General features: G+C 40.1%; 1 protein-coding gene across 2 annotated transcripts in view; it reads left to right on the forward strand.

Moving 5' to 3' along the window:
• Positions 1–22,406: 22,406 nt before the first annotated feature.
• PGR7 (proton gradient regulation 7) overlaps positions 22,407–23,708 on the forward strand; it is a 61,381-nt gene continuing 60,079 nt past the window's right edge. For both annotated transcript variants that reach the window (XM_086505189.1, XM_086505191.1), the window contains exon 1: positions 22,407–22,902. In XM_086505189.1, the coding sequence (XP_086361315.1) occupies positions 22,468–22,902 (435 nt within the window). In that variant the 5' untranslated portion in view covers positions 22,407–22,467. The remainder of the gene's footprint in view (positions 22,903–23,708) is intronic.

The raw sequence follows: 23,708 nt of genomic DNA on the forward strand, positions 1-23,708 counted from the left end.
AATGAGTGAACGTGTTTTACAATCAATTGGTGGATTGAATTCATGCCGAAATGAAATACCCAAGATCACATCAATTCCATACAAAGATGCAACTACGAATGTGCATTTTTGTGAAAAGCTCCAATAGAAATTTCAACTTGCACTTGATTCTTACAATTATTCTATTGATTTTTGAAGACACTGTTAACCTTAAAATGTGATGAGACATGATATAGAGTTGCTCTATAAGTTGTGAAAGAAGGAAATTATGACTAAGACAATCATTAAGCAAAATTGTGACATCCTTTCTTTGCACTGTGCCCTTCAATTTAAACAAATTTTGAGGAGAGATAAAGGTACCTCGAGAATGTCTATCATTACTATCATTGTCAGGATCGTACCCCTCACCATAGTCAGCTTCATCTTCTTTGTCAGTTAAAGGAGTTTTTTCAATTAATCTTAGTGTTGCACCATTGTTATGGTTGTTTTTGTAGCCTTGTTGGTTGTTGTTTGTGATTACCCCCATTTGATTGACTATTACCTTTGCATTTGTTGGTTGGACATTTATGGACATAATGACCAAATTGTAAACATTTAAAACGTTTGATCTTCTTTGCGCCATTGGAAACTTGATTACATGTTGCACTTACTAGGAATTGGGATTAGCATGTTGAGAGTTGTTGTGGTTGTTTTTCTTGATGACAAAATTATCAAATTGATGTCTCTCAAAGAAAGCACAACTTTGGTTCTCATTCTTGTCAAAGTTAGAAAGAAAAGTAGGGCATGTTGTTCTTGTTAGTGATTGAGAAGTCAATGTTTTATCATCACTATCCAATATTCTTCTCATCATACATTTCCAAGTTAATAGACTTAGATAGATTTGCATCCTCAAACATGTTAACCTCAACACAAAGGTGGGATGCTAAACTAGAGATGAATCTATGCTTCAGTTTCCTCTTGCACCTTGTTGTATGAAATCCCATTGCCTACAAGCCTTTAATTTATACTCTGATTGGAAAAAAATGTGACAAAAAAGCTTTTGAAATGTAGACCATGTGCATGGACACCATAACGTAGCACTACCAGTAAGATGAGTGGATGCACATTTACCTTTTTCATACTCTGACTGAATTTATTACAATGCAAAATAAAAATCTGTCTATCAATGATTATTCATTGAACATATGTGTGTCCCTTAAATTGATGTTATAATTTCTAATGATGATAAGGTGGAATTATACCAGTGAGATTTAAGCCCAGAATAAAAACAATTTTAAGACTGTCATCCACCTTTGAGAGAACATTCCCTCCCTTACAAATTTAGTATCCTTGTTGATTATGGAAGAGAAGGAACTTGAGAAATAGTCCTCTACGTAGGAAGAGGACGCAACACAAGTCATCAAGGTGGTCAAGGAAGAGGCAACCACCAAGTGCAGAATTAAAATAATTATTAGAGATAGAACACAAATGGTCGATAAAATTTTTCATGAAGGGGGAGCCAAAGAGGTCATCGAAATGCACAATGTAAAAATACGAGTCAATATGAGAATGTTGTATAATGAAATTGTGGGAGACAAAGTCACTTTGAATGTGGTTGTCTAGACAATAGACAACAAAATAACCATGGAGCCACTAGCAAGAATGTAGATATTGAGAGCTATTTGTGGTACAACACATGCTAGGTACTATGATTGTAAATGTAGCAAAGTCTGGTGATAGTATCTAGTATGTAAATTCAAGTGCATGAAATCACATGACCAATCATGGTCAATGGTTCAAGGAAATACAAACTTTGGTTGCATAGAGAGTAGGGATGATGATGCACATCCGCTTATGCATGCAAAAATGTACTTGTATATGATCGATGGTGAAGTAAATTATCTCACTAATGCATTGCATGGACCTAATATCACAAAGAATATGGTTTCTATTGTGTAAATGCTTGAGCGGGGTTTGTAGGTTAGATTTAATTCTGATGGTCTCTATGTTGAGGAGTTCAAGAAGAATGGGAAGTTGGTTGCACGGAAAGAAAGTGGACCATTAGGGAAAATTTGGACTCTCAAAGGGGCTCTATAAGGACTTTGACTTTCTCTCTCTTGTCCAAAATGGACGCACGGTAATTTTTTTACAAATGAAATCAAAACTTATCAAACCTTTTGGATTTAGAATGTACTCATCGAGATCTATAACATGACATTAGATTTCTTATATTCTAGAAGTTTCCATTTTTTGATGTAACAACTCCGTCTTATAAATGGAATCTCTCTCCACATTTTGACTTTAGTGGGGAGGTCATAACTTCTACAAATCAACTCCAAATTTGTCGGAGTTTGGGGATTTAGAACCTACTTTCTAAGATCTTTCCAATGATATGCTGGTTGATAAGGTTTTGACAAAGCGTTGATGTACTTACCGGGTTGCCCACTTTGGACAAGAGAGGCAAAGTGAAACCTCCTATAGGGCCCCTTTGAGAGTCCAATTTTTTTCTAATGAAAATGTTTATTCTAAATCTAAATACGACCAAGGTGAATTCTCTCATGTTTGAACAAGGTATAGAGTTGTTGTAGATAGAAATATGGCACAAGAAAATTTTTCATGTGAATGTATAATGATTGAGATCTCGATTGAGATGGTTATAGGTTTGCCAACAATTAAATTCGCTAAAATGCAAAAAACATATGAAGCATGTTAGTTTGGAAAGTAGGAAAAATAATTCTCCTCATTATAAGCATGCTATCATGCATGCATTGGAATTAGTGCATATATGTGTATGGGGTTTGAAAAGGACTACGTCTATGGGTGGATGCAAACACTATGTGAGATTCATTGATGACCATACGAGAAAGGTATGGGTCTATTTCATGAAGTAGAAAAGTGAGATGTTTATGCACTTTCAAAATTTCAAGGCTATGGTTGAAAAACATATTGGGAGACATATAAAATTCTTGAGGTCAAATGAGGGGGATAATACTTCTCAATGAGTTAAACAATTTCATAAAAAAAGCATGGAATTTAGAGGTAGTCTTCATGTCGGTATACTTTGTAGCAAAACAATGTTTCTAAGTGAAATAGTAGGCACATAACAAAAGTTTCTTGAGAAATAATGAATGAGAAGGACATGCCCCATTGTTATTGGATTGAGGTTGTTGTCACAAGTGTGTATTACAAACATGGCCCCTATTGTTGTAATGTATGATATGACACCCGAAGAGGTTTAGTGGTGAGAAACCTGATGTGTTAGGATTTAGTGTTTGGTTGTACTTCTTAATATGTATGTTCCAGATGATCTAAGAAGCAAGCTTGATCCAAAGGTAGAAAAATGTGTGCACATTGGTTATTCCCTTGAGTAGGAAGGGTATAAGTGCTACAATCCCATCATAGGGAAAGTGAGGGTGGCAAAGATGTTTGTAATGGGGTCGCCTAGTGCAAGTTATGGTAAGAAGCCATGGAATGGCAGGTTGTATGAGAAAGTGAGTCCTACTAGATCAAGAAAAGGAAAGAAAAATATTGATGATAAACCTAAGCGGCCAAATTTGAGTGCATGTCATGATGATGGTGACAACAATGGTTTTGTGCAGTGTTCAGATGAGGAGTTTGGTATACACTTTGTGAAGACTCTAGATGCAAGAAGGATGCAAGCAGGGAATAAGGAACCTAGAAGTGACCCCGGACCATGCATACCTAAGAGAGTAAGATTTTCTAGTGCAAATGTTTTACTTATAATCTCAAGCTTATGAGGGTTATGTGGCTCATCGTTGTGTAGAGAAGATTCAAGGGAGGTAGAATCCACTTGTTTAAGGATTTTAAGGATGCAAGACAGTGGCAATCTATGGATGTGAAGATGGCCACCCTTGATGCAAATGGAACATGGGAGTTAGTGCCATTGCTAGAGGGAAAGAATGCAATTGGATGTAAGTGTGTCTACAAGGAAAAGCACAACTCTCATGGTAGCATGAGCAGGTACAAAGCAAGGCTAGTGGCCAAGGGTTATGCATAGACATATGGGATTGATTATTAGGAGACATTCAACCTTGTAGCTAAGATCCTTACTGTTCATGTGTTTTTTGTAGTGGTTGCATCTTTATAATGGAGGATGTCAAGAATGCTTTCTTGAATGGAGACTTGGATGAAGTTGTGTATATGATGCAGTCACATGGTTATGTGAGTATGATTCTATGTGACCCTGCATAAGATTTATGGGTTGAAGCAAGCATATAGAGTTTGGTATGAGAGGATTATGGTGTTCCTCATGTGTTTGGATTTTAAATATCTAATGCAGATCATTATTTGTATGTGTTGAAGAATAATGAAAGATTTGTGATTATTTGCATTTATGTAGATGACTAGATCATTGGTGGTCATAATGTGGCAGTAGAGGGTTTGCATGCTCTACTTATGCAGGAATTGGGATGAAAAATCTAGGAGAATCGTGTTACTTTTTAGCATTGAGATTATTTGCATACCAGAGAATGTATGATTGTCATAGAGGAAGTATGTTTTGAACATGTGACAAAGTATGGTATGGTTGATTTTAAGCCTATTAAAATGCCCTTATATTAGAATTTGAAGCTAGGATATGATACGGGTTAAGTACTTGAGAAATCTACCATGCACATGAAGATTGTGGTAGCTTAATCTCCTTGGCTATCTCACATCTAGACTTGAGTTACACAGCTGGATTGGTGAGTCACTTTATGCAAATTCCTAGGAGTCACACTTGGATGCACTAAGGTACACATTGGATCGTGCACTCTTTTATAGTGTTGATATGGAGTTGCACCTATATGGTTACACACATGCAGATTGGTCTGGAAGCATATATGATCGTAGGTCTACCAGAAGATTCATGTTTCTACTTGAGAGTAATGCTACCACATGGAGAAATGGCTGCTTTATTGAGTACAGAAGCAGAGTAGATCAATGCTACAGTCGTAGCATAGCTGCGATTGCTATTTCAAGACTTTGGAGTACACATATAGAGGTCGATTTTCATCTACTATGACAACCTTAGAATTATACAACTTGCTTGGAACCCAATGTTTCATGCACAGATGAAGCTCATTGAGGTGCATTACCATCTCATAAGAGAGAGGGTCTTGGAAGAAGGCGACATCGACCTTGAGTATGTGGAGACGGATGAGTAGGTTTCAAATAATTTTCATGAAAGCCCTTGGAGTAGAAAAGCTACGACAATTTCACTCAATGCTTGAGGTACTAGAATGGCGTTGGGCTTGAGGGAGAGTGTTGATATGTCAAGCTCATACTCATGGATGAATATCATCGATAGTCATCATCAAAGGCACTCATTGATGGACACCCATTTCTTTACTAGTAATATTATAGCTAGACTAAACTGACTTGGTCTACATACCAGAGTGATGGAACACTTACCAAGCTAGCTCATTAATTGGCAGTTCATACAATACCATTGCACTACTTTCCCCTTATGTTATTTAATCTCTTTAATGCATTGTAGACTTCGTATCTTGTTTTAGAGAATAAGCAAAAGAAGATGGTTCAACCTCCATCTCTGTGCTCTCTTCTCTCTCTACGTGTGTGTGTCTATGTACGTGCTTGCAAGAACTCTAGCTCTATTCTTATGTATCTCTTAACAAAAATGTTGCCACAAGATTTTAAGATGTATGAAAAGGCTTTTGCACTATAGTCCCTCTAATAGATCTTGCTCTTCATCCTCTTCAACAATATAAAAAATTGGCAAAAAAGTTATCCTCAAGAACATTGGGTTCTTTGAAAGCACACCACAATTTGCATACATTTTCATCCACGTAAATGTCCAACCTAGCAGCATTTGTGCCCTCCATAGCTCATCAACGTCAATGGGCTTTCAAGATGAAAATGTACCATTGTACAATGGGAGAGACATCCAAACTATACTAATTGTAAAGCATTGGTCCCACACCTTGTGATCAGCTACTCAAAAAAATTTGCTTGTACAAATAGCCTTACACACACACACTCACTCACTCAATTACTTACTCAATGACGAGGATGGTGATGTCACCTATGTGACGTTCTTTCCTCTCCTCTTAATGTTTGCTCTAAGAGACTATCAAAATAATCTCCAACCCGTTGACTAGCTTTGCCTTTTCTTGTAAAGACACTCTTGAAGGCAAACGACTCGTATGATGTAGGGCACTAAAAAATTAGACTCCTCACAAAAGTTACAAATAGGTTTCCATTGTAACTATCCTTGAGAACTACCACTTTGTCCTTAGCCTTTGATTACAAAGTCAAAGCCTCAAAGTATCCCTCAAGTATGCATAACATTAGATACCATCCCTATTGATAGAAACCTTCTTTCAACCTCTAAAACTACTAAGAAGCACTTGCGGGCCACCATTGTTCTTGAGAAATCTTAGCCTCACAAGCAATCCTACTAATAGCAACCTTATTTACCTCTAAAACTACTAAGAAACAATTGAGGCCACCATTGTTCTTGAGAGATCTTATGCTTATGAATTAACCTCACTTCCCCACCAAAGACCTATACCTTGTTCATGAGGAAACATAAGATAAAAGAGAAATTTTTAATTAACAAAAAAACCTAAATCTAGGGACCCCATTTTTTTTTATGTTTTAATCCTAAATATTGGAGCCATGTATCTTAGTTTTTATCAACAATCCATGTGAGCCTGCATGAAACCCTGATCACCGAAACAAAATTGCAACAAGAACCTTCGATATCCTTGTGAGTCTGCATGAAACCCTGATCGCCTCAACAATATTGCAACAAGAGCCTTCGATTCCAATTTTTCAATACAGAACCCCCACAATGGTTGGCAATGGTTAGAATTATGCTTTTCTAGTTTGAACCTCAACCAACTATTGAAACACTTGGATGTAGTGAGGTGCACATTGTGCTATGTGAGTGTTCCTTTTGATCATGCACTCTATTATAGTGCTCATGTGGAGTTGTAGATCGATGATTACATACATGTGGATTGTGATGGTAGTGACCACGAGTCTACCAATGGATTCATCATTTGGGAGTAATGCTATCACATGGAGCAGCAAGAAACAACCTATGGTTGCTCCATCGAGTACATAAGCGAAGTACATCGATGCTTCAATGGCTGCATGAGAGGTAGCATGGTTGCAATTGTGCTACTTAAGGACTTTGGAGTACACATATAGAGGTTGATTTTCATCTACTGTGACAACCTTCACAACATAAATCTCGCTTGGAACCCAATGTTTCATGCACATAAAAGTTCGATGAGATACATTACCACCTCATAAGAGAAAGGGTCTTGGAAGGTGACATCAACCTTGAGTATGTGAGGAGTAGATGAGTAGGTTACATATATCTTCATGAAGGCCCTTGGAGCAGAGAAGCTACGAAAAATTTTGAGCAATGCTTGTGGTACAAGAATGGTACTGGGCTTGAAGGGGAGTGCTTAGATGTTAAAGCCATACTCTTGGATGACTATCATCAATAGTCATCATCACATACACTCCTTGGTGGATACTCATATCATTGTCAATGATATTACAGCTAGACTACACTAACTTGCTCTACCTATGGCACACTTAAACAGTCAACTCATTCACTAATAGTTCATATTAGACCATTGCACTAGTTTCCCCTTATGTCGTATAATCTCTTTCATGCATTATAGACTTCTTATCTTGTTTTAGTGCAGAAGCAGAAGAAGAAGGTTCAACCTCCATCTCTGTGCTCTCTTTAATGTGTGTGTGTGTGTGTGTGTGTGTGTGTGTGTGTGTGTGTGTGTGTGTGTGTGTGTGTGTGTGTGTGTGTGTAAGTGCACATGCACAGGCTTGCAAGAGCTTAAGATCTCTTCTTTTGCATCTCTTAACACAAATATTTCTTGGTTGGATTTGCATTCCGTAGCCAAGAGTTGTTGGTGTAGGCCTCTACTTCTCAATGCTTAGAGAAGGAGATGGAGTTCTTCTTGCACACATGAGTTGTGTGTGTGTATGTAGCATAAAAGATAGACTAAAATGCCAAACTCCCTCTCTCTTGGTCAACCCCTCTTGCTTTTTGCTCATGCTGGCATCCTATTGGCTCCTACAAAGCTTAGCCAATCACAAATTAGAAGCATAATTGATAGCCTTGTGACATGTGTCCCCCTTTTCCCTTTTGTGAGAGCTTTAGGAATTAAATAATTCAATTAAACTCTCATTGGACCTCTTAGTCTTTTGGTCAATAGGAATCAGGCAAGCCATTGGGCTGCTGGATGCTCATTAGACCCCTTGGTAGACTGTCCAATAGTCTTCTAGGGAGCTTAATTTCTATGGTTCTTTTATCAAGCATTGTAAATTGATTAGACTAATTTTACTCTAGCCTAATTCTCATTGGTCGCCTCTGATTTTAGGGGAGATTAGGGGCAATTGGCCTATGAGCCTCTGACCTGTGTCTAGTATTCCCTTTGTGTAAAGGGGGAGCTTTGGAGAGTGTGTGTGTGTGTGTGTGTGTGTGTGTGTGTGTGTGTTTCTCTCTCATCCCCTACTATTAGGGCTCGCCCCCTCCTTCCTAGGGATGTGGGAAGACTTTTGTCTTCCCATGACCATCCAACTTTCCCTAACTTTGGCCATTGAACAATTGAGTTAATTTTAGGAACTTTAGTCTATGGAAGTCTTAATGGAGCTGAACCTTGAGTGTTTTAAGCCCCATTTAAGCACATTCCTCTTTTGTAAATTGTCCCCCTTTGGATCCCTGCAGAGACCGGTCTGGCCGCCTTACCAATATTCTAGCTTTCACTCCCCTAGTACTTCCCCATATTAAATGATCACTTTAACATGAGAAAATCATTTGGGCGAATTAGATATTAGTTTTTATGACGTTATCTCTCTCTTGAAATCATAGTCATCCTCGACTATGAGGTAGAGAAGATAAATCCTAGTCATTAGTCCGTTTGCTAGCGAGGTAGAGGATCCCTATTTTACCCTACGACACCATTCCAGAATGGATGACTAGTCCATTTGGTGCTTGAGAGCCTTAGTTGCTGCAAGCATGTCTGCACTTTAGTCCATATCAATCTTCTATAGTAGACTGACAAGCTCTACTTGGTGTTTGGGAGACGTCGTCTCCAGAAACATGTCACCACATGTCAATCACGGCACTTCATCAATAGCTACACACACGAGGTGAATGGTGCTAGAGTTTCATAAAACCTATCTACACACAAGCAAACAATAGGGCACACACACTAATTACAAGATTAAGATCCAACTTAATCAACCTAATTAATGATGCTAAATATCACAAATCGAATGCTTATAGAATAATAGGAGTGGTTAATAGCAAGAAGTACATACCTCTCTCAAATCTAGAATAATGAGAGTGTAATACTACTTCATGACATAATGAAATGTAGAGAAGAAGTAGACTAATGAGAAAATAGGGATTAGATTAATCAAGAAGAGCTTACAATGATTAGCACTAGCCTCTTAAGCATGGACATTAGGCTCAACGCTAGGCCATAGAGTGAACACTCAAGAGAGAGGGAGCTCTCAAAAGTGGATCCTCAAGAGTGGATACTCAAGAATGAAGCCTCCTTGCATAATGGCTTCCTTTTAAAGGCTTTCACCACAATCCCTTCTACTATGGGTTTAAACTTGAGCCCTCTAACTAGCATATAAAACTTTGGAACTCCCAATGAGCCCAAGACTTATACAAAGTGAGTGGGAAATATTGTGACATCCATAGCATATCTCCCGCTTGATGCATAATCGGTGTAGCATGTGTTAGCCGTTGCTAGTAGAATCCCATGCTCCTTCCTATGCGGGACATAGAGGCATTCAACCTACTCTTCGAGAAGTAGAGACGTACTTCTATTGGCCTACCATGAAAGTGGACATACAAGACTATGTTTCAAAATGTGTGGTATGCCAAAAGACCAAGTATGATAGAGGTAAGCAACCTAGATTAATCCAGCCCTTGCTAATCCCTAATTCACCATGGGAAAGTATATCCATGGATTTTATCTTTGGATTACCCAAGTCTATCCATGGGGATACAGGAATATGGACAATAGTCAATAGGTTAAGCAAGCAAGCACACTTTATTCCTATCAAAAATACTATTAAGATACACCAAATGGCAACTCTCTTCATATCTCAAAGTTTCAAACACCATGGATTACCAACATCCATTGTGTCATATAGAGATCCTTTATGGAAAGGTCTCTTTGAAAATCTAGGTACAAGATTGAATTTCTCTTTGGTCTATCACCCACAAACGGCTGAGATAGCCAATCTTACGATTCTCGATTCTACTAAAACTTATGTTATAGAAGTAGACCAACGCTCACAATGGGAGAAGTAATTACCCCATGTAGAGTATGCGTACAATACTATTGTCCATACTACTACGAGAAAGGCACCTTTTGAGATTATAGAGGGAAGACCTAAAAGTCCATTGCTACTTGAAGTACATGGAAAGGTCTTCGTTGTTGATGAATATAGCCATGACCTACAAGAATCTTTCCAAAAGATTAAGGAGGCTATATCCATCTTTCAACAAAGGCAAAAGGATGTTGTTGATAAGCACGGGAGGGCCTTAACGTTCAAAGAAAATGATTGGAGCCTACTCAACTTTCCCAAGGCTCGATTAAGGCAAACCATGGGCAAAAATCCTACGGGCCACCAAAAGTATTATGCTAAAGTAGCAAAAAGATACTATTGTACTTTTCAAATCTTGAAGCCAATCAATGACATAGCTTATCAACTCAAGTTTCCCAACCATTGGCTCATACACAATGCTTTTCGTGTGAGCCTACTTAAGCCCTACAAAGGAGAGCCACCAAGAGAACCAATTATTGAAGACCCCCAGAAATCAAACACCAAGAAGAGGTGCTACAACCCAAAGCTATCCTTCGCCATGAGGACAAGGTACTACAACATGGTCAGATTATCCGACAGTATCTTATTAAGTTCAAAAATAATCCTTTTGAAGATGCTAGATGGATGCAAGGAATATAGCTTAAGGATAGTATGAACCTTGTCAATGCTTACAATACTACGTTAGAGTAAGCAAATGTACATGTTTCTTTTAAATGATCATGTTTTTGTCTTATAAGACTAATTCTCTTTTTCTTGTGCACAAATTTAAGTAGTATGCAGACTTAGAATCATGTTTGTGATGACGACGTCTCTCAAACACCAAGTAGAATTTGTCACTCTACTTTGGGAGAATGAAATGGACTCAAGAGCAGACATCTTGCGGAAGCTAAGTCTCCCAAGTCCCAAATGGATTAGTCATCCATCTTGGAATGATGTCGTAGGGTAAAAAGGGATCCTCTACCCGCTAAGAAACATCAACTAATGACTAATGCTTTATGTTTTCTACCTCATAGTCGAAGACGACTATGATTTCAAGAGAGAGGTAATGTCATAAAATCTAGTATCTAACTAACCCAGATGATTTTTTCATATTAAATTGATCATTTAATGTGGGAGAATAAACGAGAACAAGAGTTAGAATATAGATATGTGCTTATGGATCTATCTCAACACGGAGCTAAAGTTAATGGGTCCAAATGAGAGATGGTCTATCAAAGAGCAATGCTAGTTAATGGAGCTTGAAAGACCTTAGGGTTAGCTTCATTAAAGACCTCCAATGGTTAGTGTAAAATTTTTAAGACCTTAGGCAAGCTAGGGTTGTGCTTGAGGTTGGAACCCGATCCAAGCTTGAGGTGCTTGTCGTGCTTGAGGTGCTTTATGGCTAAGGTTCTTAAGGTGCTCCATGACTAAGGTGCTTGAGGGGCTTAAGGTGTTCCAAAAGTCAACCAAGATCCCTACTCATGGAGGGGCAAGCCCTAATTGTAGGGGCATGAGAGAGAACACACACACCCTCACACAAGGCAAGCCTATTCTAAAGAAGCAACAAGGACACATCTCAAGTTGCTCTCCATGCTGCCCTCATAACGTGAGTAAAGCCTATTGGTTGGCCTATAAAGGGTTCCAATGATAATTTAGCTAAGTAAAATTACGTTGTGAGCATAGTGGGTGAACATAATTGATGGTAGCAACATAAGCATAGCATTTAGCTAACTTGGCATGAACGATACTCTTGCAAAAGAGAGAATTTAGAGAACATGACAACAATTGAGGACCGGATTCATGTGGAGTCGGCCCCCCCTCCAATAGGCATTTGTATTATGGTTTCTTCCATCAAGAGAGACTTGTTACAATACAATCTTTGTGTTCCTTGTGACCTAGGTGATGCAATGAAGATGGAAAGCTTCATGCATCACAAGCATAACATAAACTTTGTGGAAAGCATTAACTATCCCAAGACCTCAAACACCTTCGAAGGTGGAGAGAGCTAGCAGGGAATGAGGGTAGGGAAGAGGAAGAAGAAACATTTCATAGGAGAAAGAACTAGTTCCTCACTTATCATCACTCTCCTTGCTAGCATACATAATAGCATAGTAATGAAGATGGAAAAGATGGCAAGCTTAAGCATTGAAGCATGGCTCTTGGTTGGATTTGCATTCCATAGCCAAGAGTGTTGGTGTCGGCTCTCAACCTCTCTACTTGCTTGGAGAAGGAGAGGGAGCTCTTGCACTTTTCACTTCACACAATGAGAGTGTGTGTGAGTGTATGTGGGAGAGTATATCCCCTAAGCAGGTCCCCCTACTTGCTTTGGTCGACCCCCCCCCCCCCCCCCCCCCCCCCCCCTTCTTGTAGCTCATGCTTGAAGCTCATTGGACCCCTCCAGGCTTAGCCAATCACAAGCAAGAGTCATACCAAGCAACAAGGGTAGCCTTGGGACAAGTGTACCCCTTTCCCCTTTGAGAGAGAAGGATTGATAAATTCTAAAGCAATTAATTAAATTTGCTAAATTATCATTGAACCCCTTGGAAGGCCAACCAATAGTCTTTAGGCACACCATGAGGGTAACCTAGCTAGGGGATTGACATGTGTTCTACTTTCCCCTTGGGCAAGGGGTGCCATTTTGGTGGGAGAGTGGTCAAGAAACCACCCCCCCTTCTTGCATGGCTCGCCCCCTTCTTGTAGGGATTCACTTTGACTTTTGTGCCACCTAAAGCCCCTCAACCTTGGGCCTAGTTCTCACCACAAGCTTGGCCCTTAAGCCCCTCAAGCTTGGGCTGGGTTCTCACCCCAAGTACATCCCTAGCATCTCAAGAATGACAATCACTTCAAGCATCTCAATCATCAAGCACCTCAAGCATCTCAGTCATCAGGCATGTCAAGCACCTTAAGCTTGGGCCGGGTTCCCACCTGAAGCACAGCCATAGCTTACCTTAGGTCAAAGGACTTTTAACACTAACTATTGGAGGTCTTCAATGAAGCTAACCCTAAGGTCTTTATGCTCCACTAGTTAGCCTTGCTCTTTGATAGACCATCTCTCATTTGGGCTCCATTGCCATTGGCCCCGTGTTGAGATAAATCTATAAGCACATGTCTATATCCTAACCCTTGTTCCCATTTATTCTCCCACATTAAATGATCAGTTTAATATAAGAAAATCATTTGGGTTGGTTAGATATTAGATTTTATGACATTACCTCTCTCTTGAAATCATACTCGACTATGAGGTAAAAGAGATAAAGCCTTAGTCATTAGTCAATCTTACTTAGTGGGTAGAGGATCCCTTTTTACCCTACGACATCTTTCCAAGATGGATGACCAATCCATTTGGTGCTTGGGAGACATAGCTGCTGCAAGCATGTATGCTCTTTAGTCCATTTATTCTCCGAAAGTAGAGTGACAAATTCTACTTGGTGTTTGAGAGACACCGTCATCACAAACATGATTCTAAGCATGCATACTATTAAAATTTGTGCACAATTAAAAAGAGAGCTAGTCTTATAAGACAAAAACATTGGTCATTTAAAAGAAATTTGTACATTTGCTTACTCTAATGTAGCATTGTAAGCATTGACAAGGTTCATACTATCATGAATCTCTATTCCTTGCATCCATCTAGCATCTTCAAAAGGATAATTTTTGAACTTAATAAGATACTGTCGGATAATCTTCCCATGTTGTAGTACCTTGTCTTCATGCCGAAGAATAGCTTCACGTTGTAGCTCCTCTTCTTGGTCTTCAACTTCGGGAGGGTCTTCAATAATTGGTTCACTTGGTGGCTCTCCTTTGTAGGGCTTGAGTAGGCTCACATTAAAAGCATTGTGTATGAGCCAATGGTTGGGCAACTTGAGTTGGTAAGCCATCTCATTGATAGGTTTCAAGATTTGGAAAGGACCATAGTATCTTTTGCTAGCTTAGCATAACACTTTTGATGGCCCGTATAGGATTTTTTCCCGTCGTTTGCCTTAATCGAGCCTTAGGAAACTTAAGTAAGACCCAATCATTTTTTTTGAATGTTAAGGCCCTTTTGGTGCTTGTCAGCAGCAGCTTTTTGTCTTTGTTGAGGGATAGATATAGCCTCCTTAATCTTTTGAAAAGATTCTTGTAGGTCATGCTTTTTTCCGTAGAGGTATGTACAGTATTATTGTAGGCATCCTCTACAAGAGGTAAGTAATTTTCCCATTGTGATCGTTGATCTACTTCTGTAACATAAGTCTTTAGTAGATCGAGTATCGTAAGATTGCCTATCTCACTTTGGCCGTCCGTTTGTGGGTGATAGGCCGAAGTGAAATTCAATCTTGTTCCTAGATTTTCAAAAAGACCCTTCCAAACATTACTGGTCATTCTAGGATCTCTATCTGACACGATGGATGTTGGTAATCCATGGTGTTTGAAGATCTGTGATATAAAGAGAGTTTCCATTTGGTGTGCCTTAATAGTTTTTTTTACAGGAATAAAGTGTACTTGCTTGCTAAACCAGTCCACTATTGTCCATATTCCTGTATTTCCATGGATAGACTTGGGTAATCCAAAGATGAAATCCATGGATATACTCTCCCATGATGAATTTGGGATAGGCAATGGCTGGAGTAATCCAAGTTGCTTCCCTCTGTCATACTTAGTCTTTTGGCATACTACACATTTTGAAACATACTCTTGTATGTCCAGTTTCATGGTAGGCCAATAGAAGTATGTTTTTACATCTTGGAGAGTAGGTTGAATGCCTCTATGCCCCGCATAGGGAGGAGCATGGGATTCATACATAACTTTCTCACGAAGGGAATGAGTAATACATAGCCTATTTTCGTGGAGAAGATAATCGTCTTGCAAGGTGAATGGTTCCTCTTTCTTCCCCAAAGCAAGGGCTGGAATTATGTCTCTAAAGTTAGGGTCAGTAGCATACTCATCTATCATAAAAGATAGGTCATTGTGAGTAGCTATAGACACTGCATTAACTTTTGGTCGTCGTAAATGTGCATTGGCCACTTGATTGTGCTTACCAGCAATGTGAGCAATATGGAAATTAAATTACAAAAGAAAATTTGCCCACCTCATTTGTTTGTCAAAAAGCTTGGTTTGCGTCATAAAATACTTGAGACTTTGGTGGTTGGTTTGTAGAATAAATGGAGTCCCCAATAAGTAGTGCTTCCATGTGTGTCGAGGGCATGTAGAACAGCTAAAAGCTCTTTCTCATAAATGCCCAAGACTCGTTGATCAATATTGAGCCTTCAGCTCTCATATGTTATGGCATGCCCTTCTTGAAGGAAAACTGCTCCAAGGCAATCACCACAAGCATCACATTGGACCTCAAATGGCTTTGAGAGATCTGAAAGCATGAGGACTGGTTGGGAGGTAAGCTTTCCTTTGAGCTTGTCAAAATCATTTTTTTCTTTAGCAGTCCATACATACTTAATGTTCTTCTTAGTTAAGTCATGTAGTGGTCCTGCTATTTGAGAGAATTTTGCTATGAAGCATCTATAGTATGCGCACATAGCAATAAAGCTTCTTAGCTCATGTAGATTCCTTGGATTAGGCCATGCTTTCTTTACCTCTAACTTTGATGGATCCATATGGATACCATCTTGAGAGATAATATGACCTAGGTATTGAATCTCTTGAAGGTAGAATTCTCTTTTCTTTTGGTTGAGAAAAAGCTTGTTCTCCCTCAATGCTTAAAAAAATCACTTGGAGATGTTGCTTATGTTCCTCCAAAGACTTGGAGTAGATGATGATATCATCAAAGAACACTCCAGTGAAATTGCAGGAAGGTCTAAAAATTTTCTCCATTAGGCGATTGAACGTAGCTGGTGCATTAGTTAAGCCAAAAGGCATGCCTAGATACCCATAAAGACCAAACGTTGTGCGAAATGCGGTCTTTAGGATATCTTCATCCACTATCATTATTTGATGATAGCCAACTTTAAGGTCAATCCTACTGAAGTAGGTAGCACCTTGTAGCTTATCAGACACATCTTCTACCCAAGGCATGGGAAATCTGTTTTTGATAGTGATATGGTTTAGTGCTCGATAGTCCACACACATACGGTATGTACCATCTTTCTTTTTCATTAAAAGCACCATCCCTTTGTCTACCAATTACTGTACTTGCCTCATGATATCCTCTTGTTGAGCTTGAGAGACTCGATAAGGAGGCTTGTTAGGCGGTGAGCTTCCTGAAAGGAGCTCAATTCGATGGTCATCATCCCCTCGTTTTGGAGGTAAATCCATAGGGATATCATTGATGAACACATCTTGAAATCCTTTTAAAAAATTAGGCAAGTCTAACTCTTCTTGATTCCTACCATTTACATATGTTGAAACATTAGGATCTTTTAGAGACTCTTTGACAAAAATCATGTACGCAGAAACTGAGCTCTTCATTGATTTATCAAAGGCGGGAGGATTTACAAGTGGAATAGTGCAACCACGCTCACTAGCATGTATATACATGTTCTTTCCCATGTAGGTGAAGTAGATTCTCCTTTCAGAGAACTTCATATTGGCATCATGCGACAAACCATGGTGCCCCTAGGATAGCATCATCATGTTGGAGAGGAGAGATGAAAAAGTCTTATTTGTTGACATACCTTTGGACATGAAGCCTCAACTTCCTAATCAAGGGAGTAAGGGAGGCTTGCTGTCCCTTGAAAGCTGTGTCAGCTGTTACAATATCTCCCATCTCAAAATCTTGAATGCCCAACTTGGTGGCCAACTCCGTCGATATGAAGTTGTGAGTAGAGCCAGGGTCAAACAAGATGAAGACATCATGCTCTCTTACCTTTCCCCAAGCATAGGAAAGTGATGATCCTTTGCAATGAGTATCCTCTTTTGGAGCTTTGATGGTGGAAGCCCTAAGAGTCTCATTGCGAGCATTCTCCTTGGGGAAAGAATGATAGCCATGTCCTTGCTCCCCACCCTTGAAACACTTATGGTCCTTGCGAAAAGCTTCAAGCTCTTTAGGAGAGAGTTTGTTTTTGCCTTTGTAAACTCCCTTCTCCTTGGACCGATTGTTGTTGTTGTTGTTAGAAGTGCCTTGGGAAGAATTTTGAGCATTGGTTTTCCCCTTTGCATCATTTTTATTTTTGTTTTCCATGGGCTTGACATTCCGTCTAGCCCCTTGTTGGAAATTGACGCGTGAAGCAACCATGGTGTGATGGATTACTTCAGTGATAGAACCAGGCCGTTGAGAGTTGACATACTCGGCCATCTCTTCAAGTAATCCCGCACAAAACTGTTGCTTTTGCTCGACAAAGTCTATCTTTTGAAAGACTGTAGCCTTGAGATGTAAATCCCAAAACTTGTCTATATACTTGTGGATAGACTCATGAGAGAGAAGCTTCAAGCTGCGCCATTGGGTAAGCACTTTGTCCTTTGCATCGCTTGCAAGGAATTGATATATGATGGAAACTCATAGAGTTTTCCATGTCTTTGGGGCTTCACCATTGCCACAAAGGCTAGCCCACCATTGACGAGCTGATCTTTGGAAGTGCATAGCTAATGGAGTAGCTTGGAGGACTCCGTGAACCCCTCGTCTCCAAAGGCCGCATCAAATTGCTGGATGAAGGCCAACACTTTGTCAATAGCACCAAAGGTGCCATCATACGTGAGAAAGAGATACTCTTTCCTCCCTCTTTGAACTTCTTTAGCTTTCGTGACCTTCTCCATGCAGAGTAGGATTTGTGATGTCCTCCCCTTCTATATTCTCTAGGAGAATAGCTATAGCTTTCATTAGAAGAGGAGAACGGTGAAGAAGAAGGAGAAGAGGGTGACCTCTTTCTTGCCCTTTTCTTCCTTTGTTTCCTCTCTTCCCTTTCGGAACGACAAGGAGAAGGACTATGTGTTGATCTTTTCCTCTTGGGAGGAGTTGGTGATCCTCTAGACCGCCGTCTTCATGGAGCCACATCTTCAGAGGAGCTTAAAGTTTCATTGCTTTCTTGCTCTTTGGATTCCTCCTCTCGTATGGGAGAGAGTCTTCTTTTGGAGGTCTCTTCAAGAGGCCTCCTAAGCTCTCTCTCCTCTTGGAGAGGAAGGGGAATTCCATAAGCACGAAGTTTTTGAGTAACTTTGAGTATAAGTTCTCATATAAATCATAAATTTTGTTCCTATGCCTGATACTATGCACATGATGAAGACTTTCAAACCACATGGCTGCATATGACCGAATATGCCACTCATTCATTCTCGAACTACACAAATTCACAATCATTTTCTTGATTTCAAGCATAGCTAGTGTGCTATTGTACTTTGTTTGAAGAGTTTAATAGAATGCTCTATGCTAGTAATATAAGTTTTGCATGTACATTTCAAAATTTATGTCGCGATTTTTGTTGGTCAATTATGTGTATTTATGAAAAGACGTATGTTACAACTTGTTTGGTATGTCAAAATTAAGTCTATCACATGTAAGAATATAGGGTTTTTTGTATCCACTTTTCATTCTTGATGAACCTGGGGAACACATTTCAATAGATTTTGTTACAAGTTTTCCACTAACTATTCATAAGCGTGATATGGTCTACAAAGTTATTGATCATTTTTCTAAACAAGCATTTTTATTCCTTACAAGAAAACTCTCACATCACATCAAGCTCAATTATGTTTCTCAAATTCACATCACGGTTTGCCAAAGGTAATAATTTCATGGAGGACTTCAAAGTTTTGCAGTTCCTTTTGGACCACTTTATTTGAAAATCAAGTTTCTTGGTGAGAGAAATTTGAGCCCTGACTTGCATGAACATATGTAGGGGCAATGTGCACACATATTGCTCCATCGTCCACACATCTAGTTGTATCGTTTGATATCATAGGATTCTCTACACTCATTCATGGGCAATTATTCAAAGACTAGCATGTACCATAAAAGGAAACAACTACTAGCCGATTTTGATGGGCCAAAGAGGGAGCACTATGGTGGATGGAAGCATGTGGAGATATCCATTAGTTATCTTTATAGCACGCATGATGAGCATGAAGGCCTCAATTCCACACAAGATTATAAGAGCATAGAAGGACACAACACCTATGGTGGTTGAAATCTTGCTTTAGGTAGTGGCTTTTCTATGCAAATCATGGGATCTCCCTTGAGATAGATATTCCCAACTAAGGTTGACATCCTCCATGCAACTACTATTGAGATGCCCTCCTCATATACTCATACGAGCACTCGATTGGGTCTATATGATATGCATATCAATAGAATGTCATTGTTTGAGTGTTGGGGTCAAGGTGGCCTAGGGTGGCCAACACACCATGTGAACACCTTGTAAAGCCTATTTAAGGATCAAGATAACCTAACCAAATATCTCTTTTGATTTTTCTTATCCGCTCAAGTACTCTCTCTCTCTCTCTCTATCTCAACCTCTTCTCTCTATTGTTTGCTCCTACTCGCCATAGCCATGTTGATTAGGTATAGCATCTGCTTCCTTATAGTTGGTATCAAAGCTTCAGATCGAAGATATTGAGCCTTAGAGATCTTACAAGAGCTTGTGGAAGTGTGCAATAGCATAGGAAGTAAGAGGAAGAGGCCCGTGAGGCGGCTGCTAGGAAGAATGCAAGTACTTGAGCAAAGCAACGTGCCATAGGAAGATGTACAATCCTAATCAATAGCTTGTTCTATAAATGAGAATGGGGGCTGTGGGCATGTTGTTGTTGGTTTGCAATATGTTGGTTAGCTATTGCAAATGCACCCAAGGCAACAATAAACCTCAAGACGACCTTCAATAACAATGTGTTGGCATTGGTAAATGTCATGCTGCCGCTTCACAACTTCATGAAGGTCATTCCTAGACATCGCTTTGGAGTCACTTCCAGCTGTCATCAATCATGATGTTGAAGCCACGACGATAGCCATCCGTAATCCCTATCTCATAAGAATTCTCATGTTTTATTTTTCATTAAAGTGGTCCTTTTTTGTTTGAGTGGTGATTCACACTACTTCGCATGTGAAATCCATGGACAATGATTCTTCATTCGATATCTATGGTGTATGAAAGATTTTATTTTTGTCCAAAGCCCATCATTCCTATGTTTGTAAGGGACTAGACACTACCCCGATTGAATGAAGAGCTTGAGCTTTATGAATTGTTTTTTTCCTCCAAACTAGCAAAGAACGTTAAACTTTGGCATTATAGTTGGAGACAACTATTGAATGCCCTTGAAATTTAACCATGCATGCAACAAGGTAGACACCAAAATAATTGTAAACTTATAAATTTACATAGGATAAAAGTAAATTCTTAATACAACTCCACTCTTGTGCATATTCCATGTTCATATTTTGTAATACACTAGCGTCATGATGAAACCTGAAAGATCTTTGCAATAAACATGCAATTCCTTCTCCTCACACTAAACATCTTACCTTTTTGGTTTTTTCATCAGATTTTCCTTTTGACTAAGAGACCCAACTAAACTATTCTCTCATGCCTATGTTGATTCTTGATTCAAGGTAAGAATTAAAGGCATCAACCAAAGCTCGTTTTTTAAATTTCATTATGTAGTAGTCGTTGTTACTCTAGAAAAAAAAACTGAGAAAGTAGTTTTTGCTAATAACATACAATAACATACAAACTTCTGTCATTCAACTTTGTAAGATTTAGTGATAATATTGGTTTTACTTTGATTGGTGTATGTAATAGATATTTCCTTCTTTCTCTTTGAAATTTCTTCATCCTTTGGAGGGACAAGGAGAAGAGGTAGATTATATGCCTCGATGTTTGCAAGTAGTATGGTTGAAAGCAGGAATCAGATAACCTCAAGTTTTATCTTTGTAATTGATTTTATCGACTGAGTTGCCACTTAAGAGAAGGATCATGCACGAGCGGGGTTTCAACATTGAATTTATCTTTTAAGGGTTGTTTTTGGTAAAGAGTAGCAAATGTATTAGAAAGGTATCGTCATTGTTTCTATGTATGGGAGTGCAAAAACAAGGAGATTTTTGTGATAGGTATATGTGATTATATATCCAAGGTTTTTGTTGATGATATGTGTGAATCTAGCTAGAGATATTGTTTTCACTTTGTGGCAAGAAATGAGACCATTTGTCGACAATGTTGGCAACATTCTTGGATGATTTTGTGCAAATTTATACAGGTGCCACTTCTCCTGCTTAAGTCGTGCTTTTGTACAGCTTTACTAATGTGGATTCACATGAAATGAGGCACATGCCAATGAAATCAATCACTTTATCTTTTCTTAGCGCTAAGGAAGTTGCTTGGTTTTTTCCTCGCTTCAAAGCATTTACTCGAACTTACTGGCACATATTAAAAGAAACCCCATTACTCAATGGGATCCCAATGGATATCCCCCCCTTTCCACGTCAGCATCCGCGAGAGAGAGAGAGAGAGAGAGAGAGAGAGAGAGAGAGAGAGAGAGAGAGAGAGAGAGAGAGAGAGAGAGCTCTATGCAGGGACACATCATCAGTAACTCTTAGGACCTCCTCTTCTGAGACCCTGTTGATGCCATTTGCAATCGTGCCCTTGCCCTTGAGGGTGATGATGCATTTCTCATTGGGAATCTGCGCTATAGAAGCATTGACACAACACCTCCCTTTTCCCTCAGGGTGGGCCCCAGCTGCCCCTTCCCCAACTCCTCTTCTCTCCGCCCTCTTCTACAGCTTGCTGATCACGAGAGAGAGAGAGAGAGAGAGAGAGAGAGAGAGAGAGAGAGAGAGAGAGAGAGAGAGAGAGAGAGGCGCTCTCAGAGAGAGAGAGAGAGAGAGGCGCTCTCCCTGTCAGCGTGGCCCACCTCCCCTCTGTCGCCCTCCCTCGCCATGTTCCTGTACCCTCCCAAAAGCCACTACTTTGCGCTCGACCAATCTGTGAAGCAGGAAACTTCTCAAGCGCTTGTTTATGAAGGAGAGGTCGGTGAGCGGTAGCGAGAGCCTTCTGGAAACAATGCAAAGAAGGTCGGTGAAGGGGAGCGAGAGGGTTCTCGAATGAGCTGGCCAATGCACTAGGAAGTGAGAGAGCTTCTGGTGTGTGAGAGAGAGAGAGAGAGAGAGAGAGAGAGAGAGACGTTGCCTCAATTCCAAAGAATGAATCAACTTCGCCTTTTTCCATGGTCAATTCTCGCCGGTAAATATTTTACAGGCCATTTTGGTGGGACTACCTTGCAGCTCGCTCTCAACTCTGGATAACATTTTTGAATGCGCCTGTTCGAAGGAGCAGAATGAACGCTCTGCAGCGAGCGGGAGGGTCCGTTAAGCAGCCTTTCTTCCTCTCTGCCGCCTCCGCTTCTTCTGCGGGACAGGGACCATCGGTGGTACGCTGCGTCAGCTTCGGAAGCTGCAAATGGGCATCTCTGAGGTGGGTCTGCAGACGAGAGCTGCAACGTTCCCGGTATGCCCCTCTTTGTGTGGCTGCTTCTTCTGTTGATGCAGCAGCTTCTGCAAGGCCATCTCCTGCGGAAGCGGCACGAACTCTGGCCGATGTATGCAACGAGGGTGTTCTATGCACTTCCTCTGCCTCTGATGGTTGGCCCATTGGTTCTGCTGTTCGTTTTGCTGTTGATCAGGCGGATGGATCACCTGTCTTTTACCTCCCCCCTTCTGCCTTCCATAGCCATCACCTTCAAGGGGATAGCAGATGCAGCTTGCATATCCAGGTCACATTCTCACTGCATCTTTGTTTGGCATACTGTATTTTATCTGTGTCACCTAAATAAAACAGGAGTTCCAGTGAAATCGCACCCCTCCAATGTGTTGATGGTGGGACAGAAGCTTTTGGTATGCTTCCTTCCTTGTTTCACAGGGGCGACAAACATTTCGGAACATTGGCATATCAGAGTTAGGAAAATTTTCTTTTATTTGCCTTCTGTGTTTCTAGTTAGAGGAGTGATATGGCAATTTTTAGGCACCATCACACTCCACCCTTCCACCATGGCTGGAAAGGAAAATCTCGTTCTTCCTCACCTTCTTGCACGCATGCACGCGTACACAAATAGACACATACACACACATTTTTAAGCATGTCCATACACTGCCACTTTTTAACAATGCAAAAATAATGTGTGAGACCCCCTTAACCATAGCTATTCGCAAACTCCTTAGCCACAACCTCCCTAGAGCTGTGCTTTGTTGAATGTGAGGGCTACCAACTGTTTCAATACCATGCCAATCACTACAAAGGATAAGATAACCTTGGATCACAAGCGCTTGTGAGAAAGTCCACTAGCTTTTACGTTTGAGATGGCACTCTTAATGAGCCTAAAGATAAGGTTTGGTGCCCAAGTATCCCCTTGGCCCCCTATATAGGCCCATCTACAAGCTGCCCGACCCAGCCTCCAAGCTCCACGACTAGAAAAAGGGTCCCAATGGGAATACCTAGATGTTGAAGCTATCGACCCAAAGGGCCCTAGGACAACAAGGGAAAAATACCCTAAGGCAAGAGGAACCTACCCTCGCCATGGAA

This window comes from Adiantum capillus-veneris, chromosome 28, assembly GCF_014529385.1.
Source record: "Adiantum capillus-veneris isolate H3 chromosome 28, ASM1452938v2, whole genome shotgun sequence".
Lineage (NCBI taxonomy): Eukaryota > Viridiplantae > Streptophyta > Polypodiopsida > Polypodiales > Pteridaceae > Adiantum > Adiantum capillus-veneris.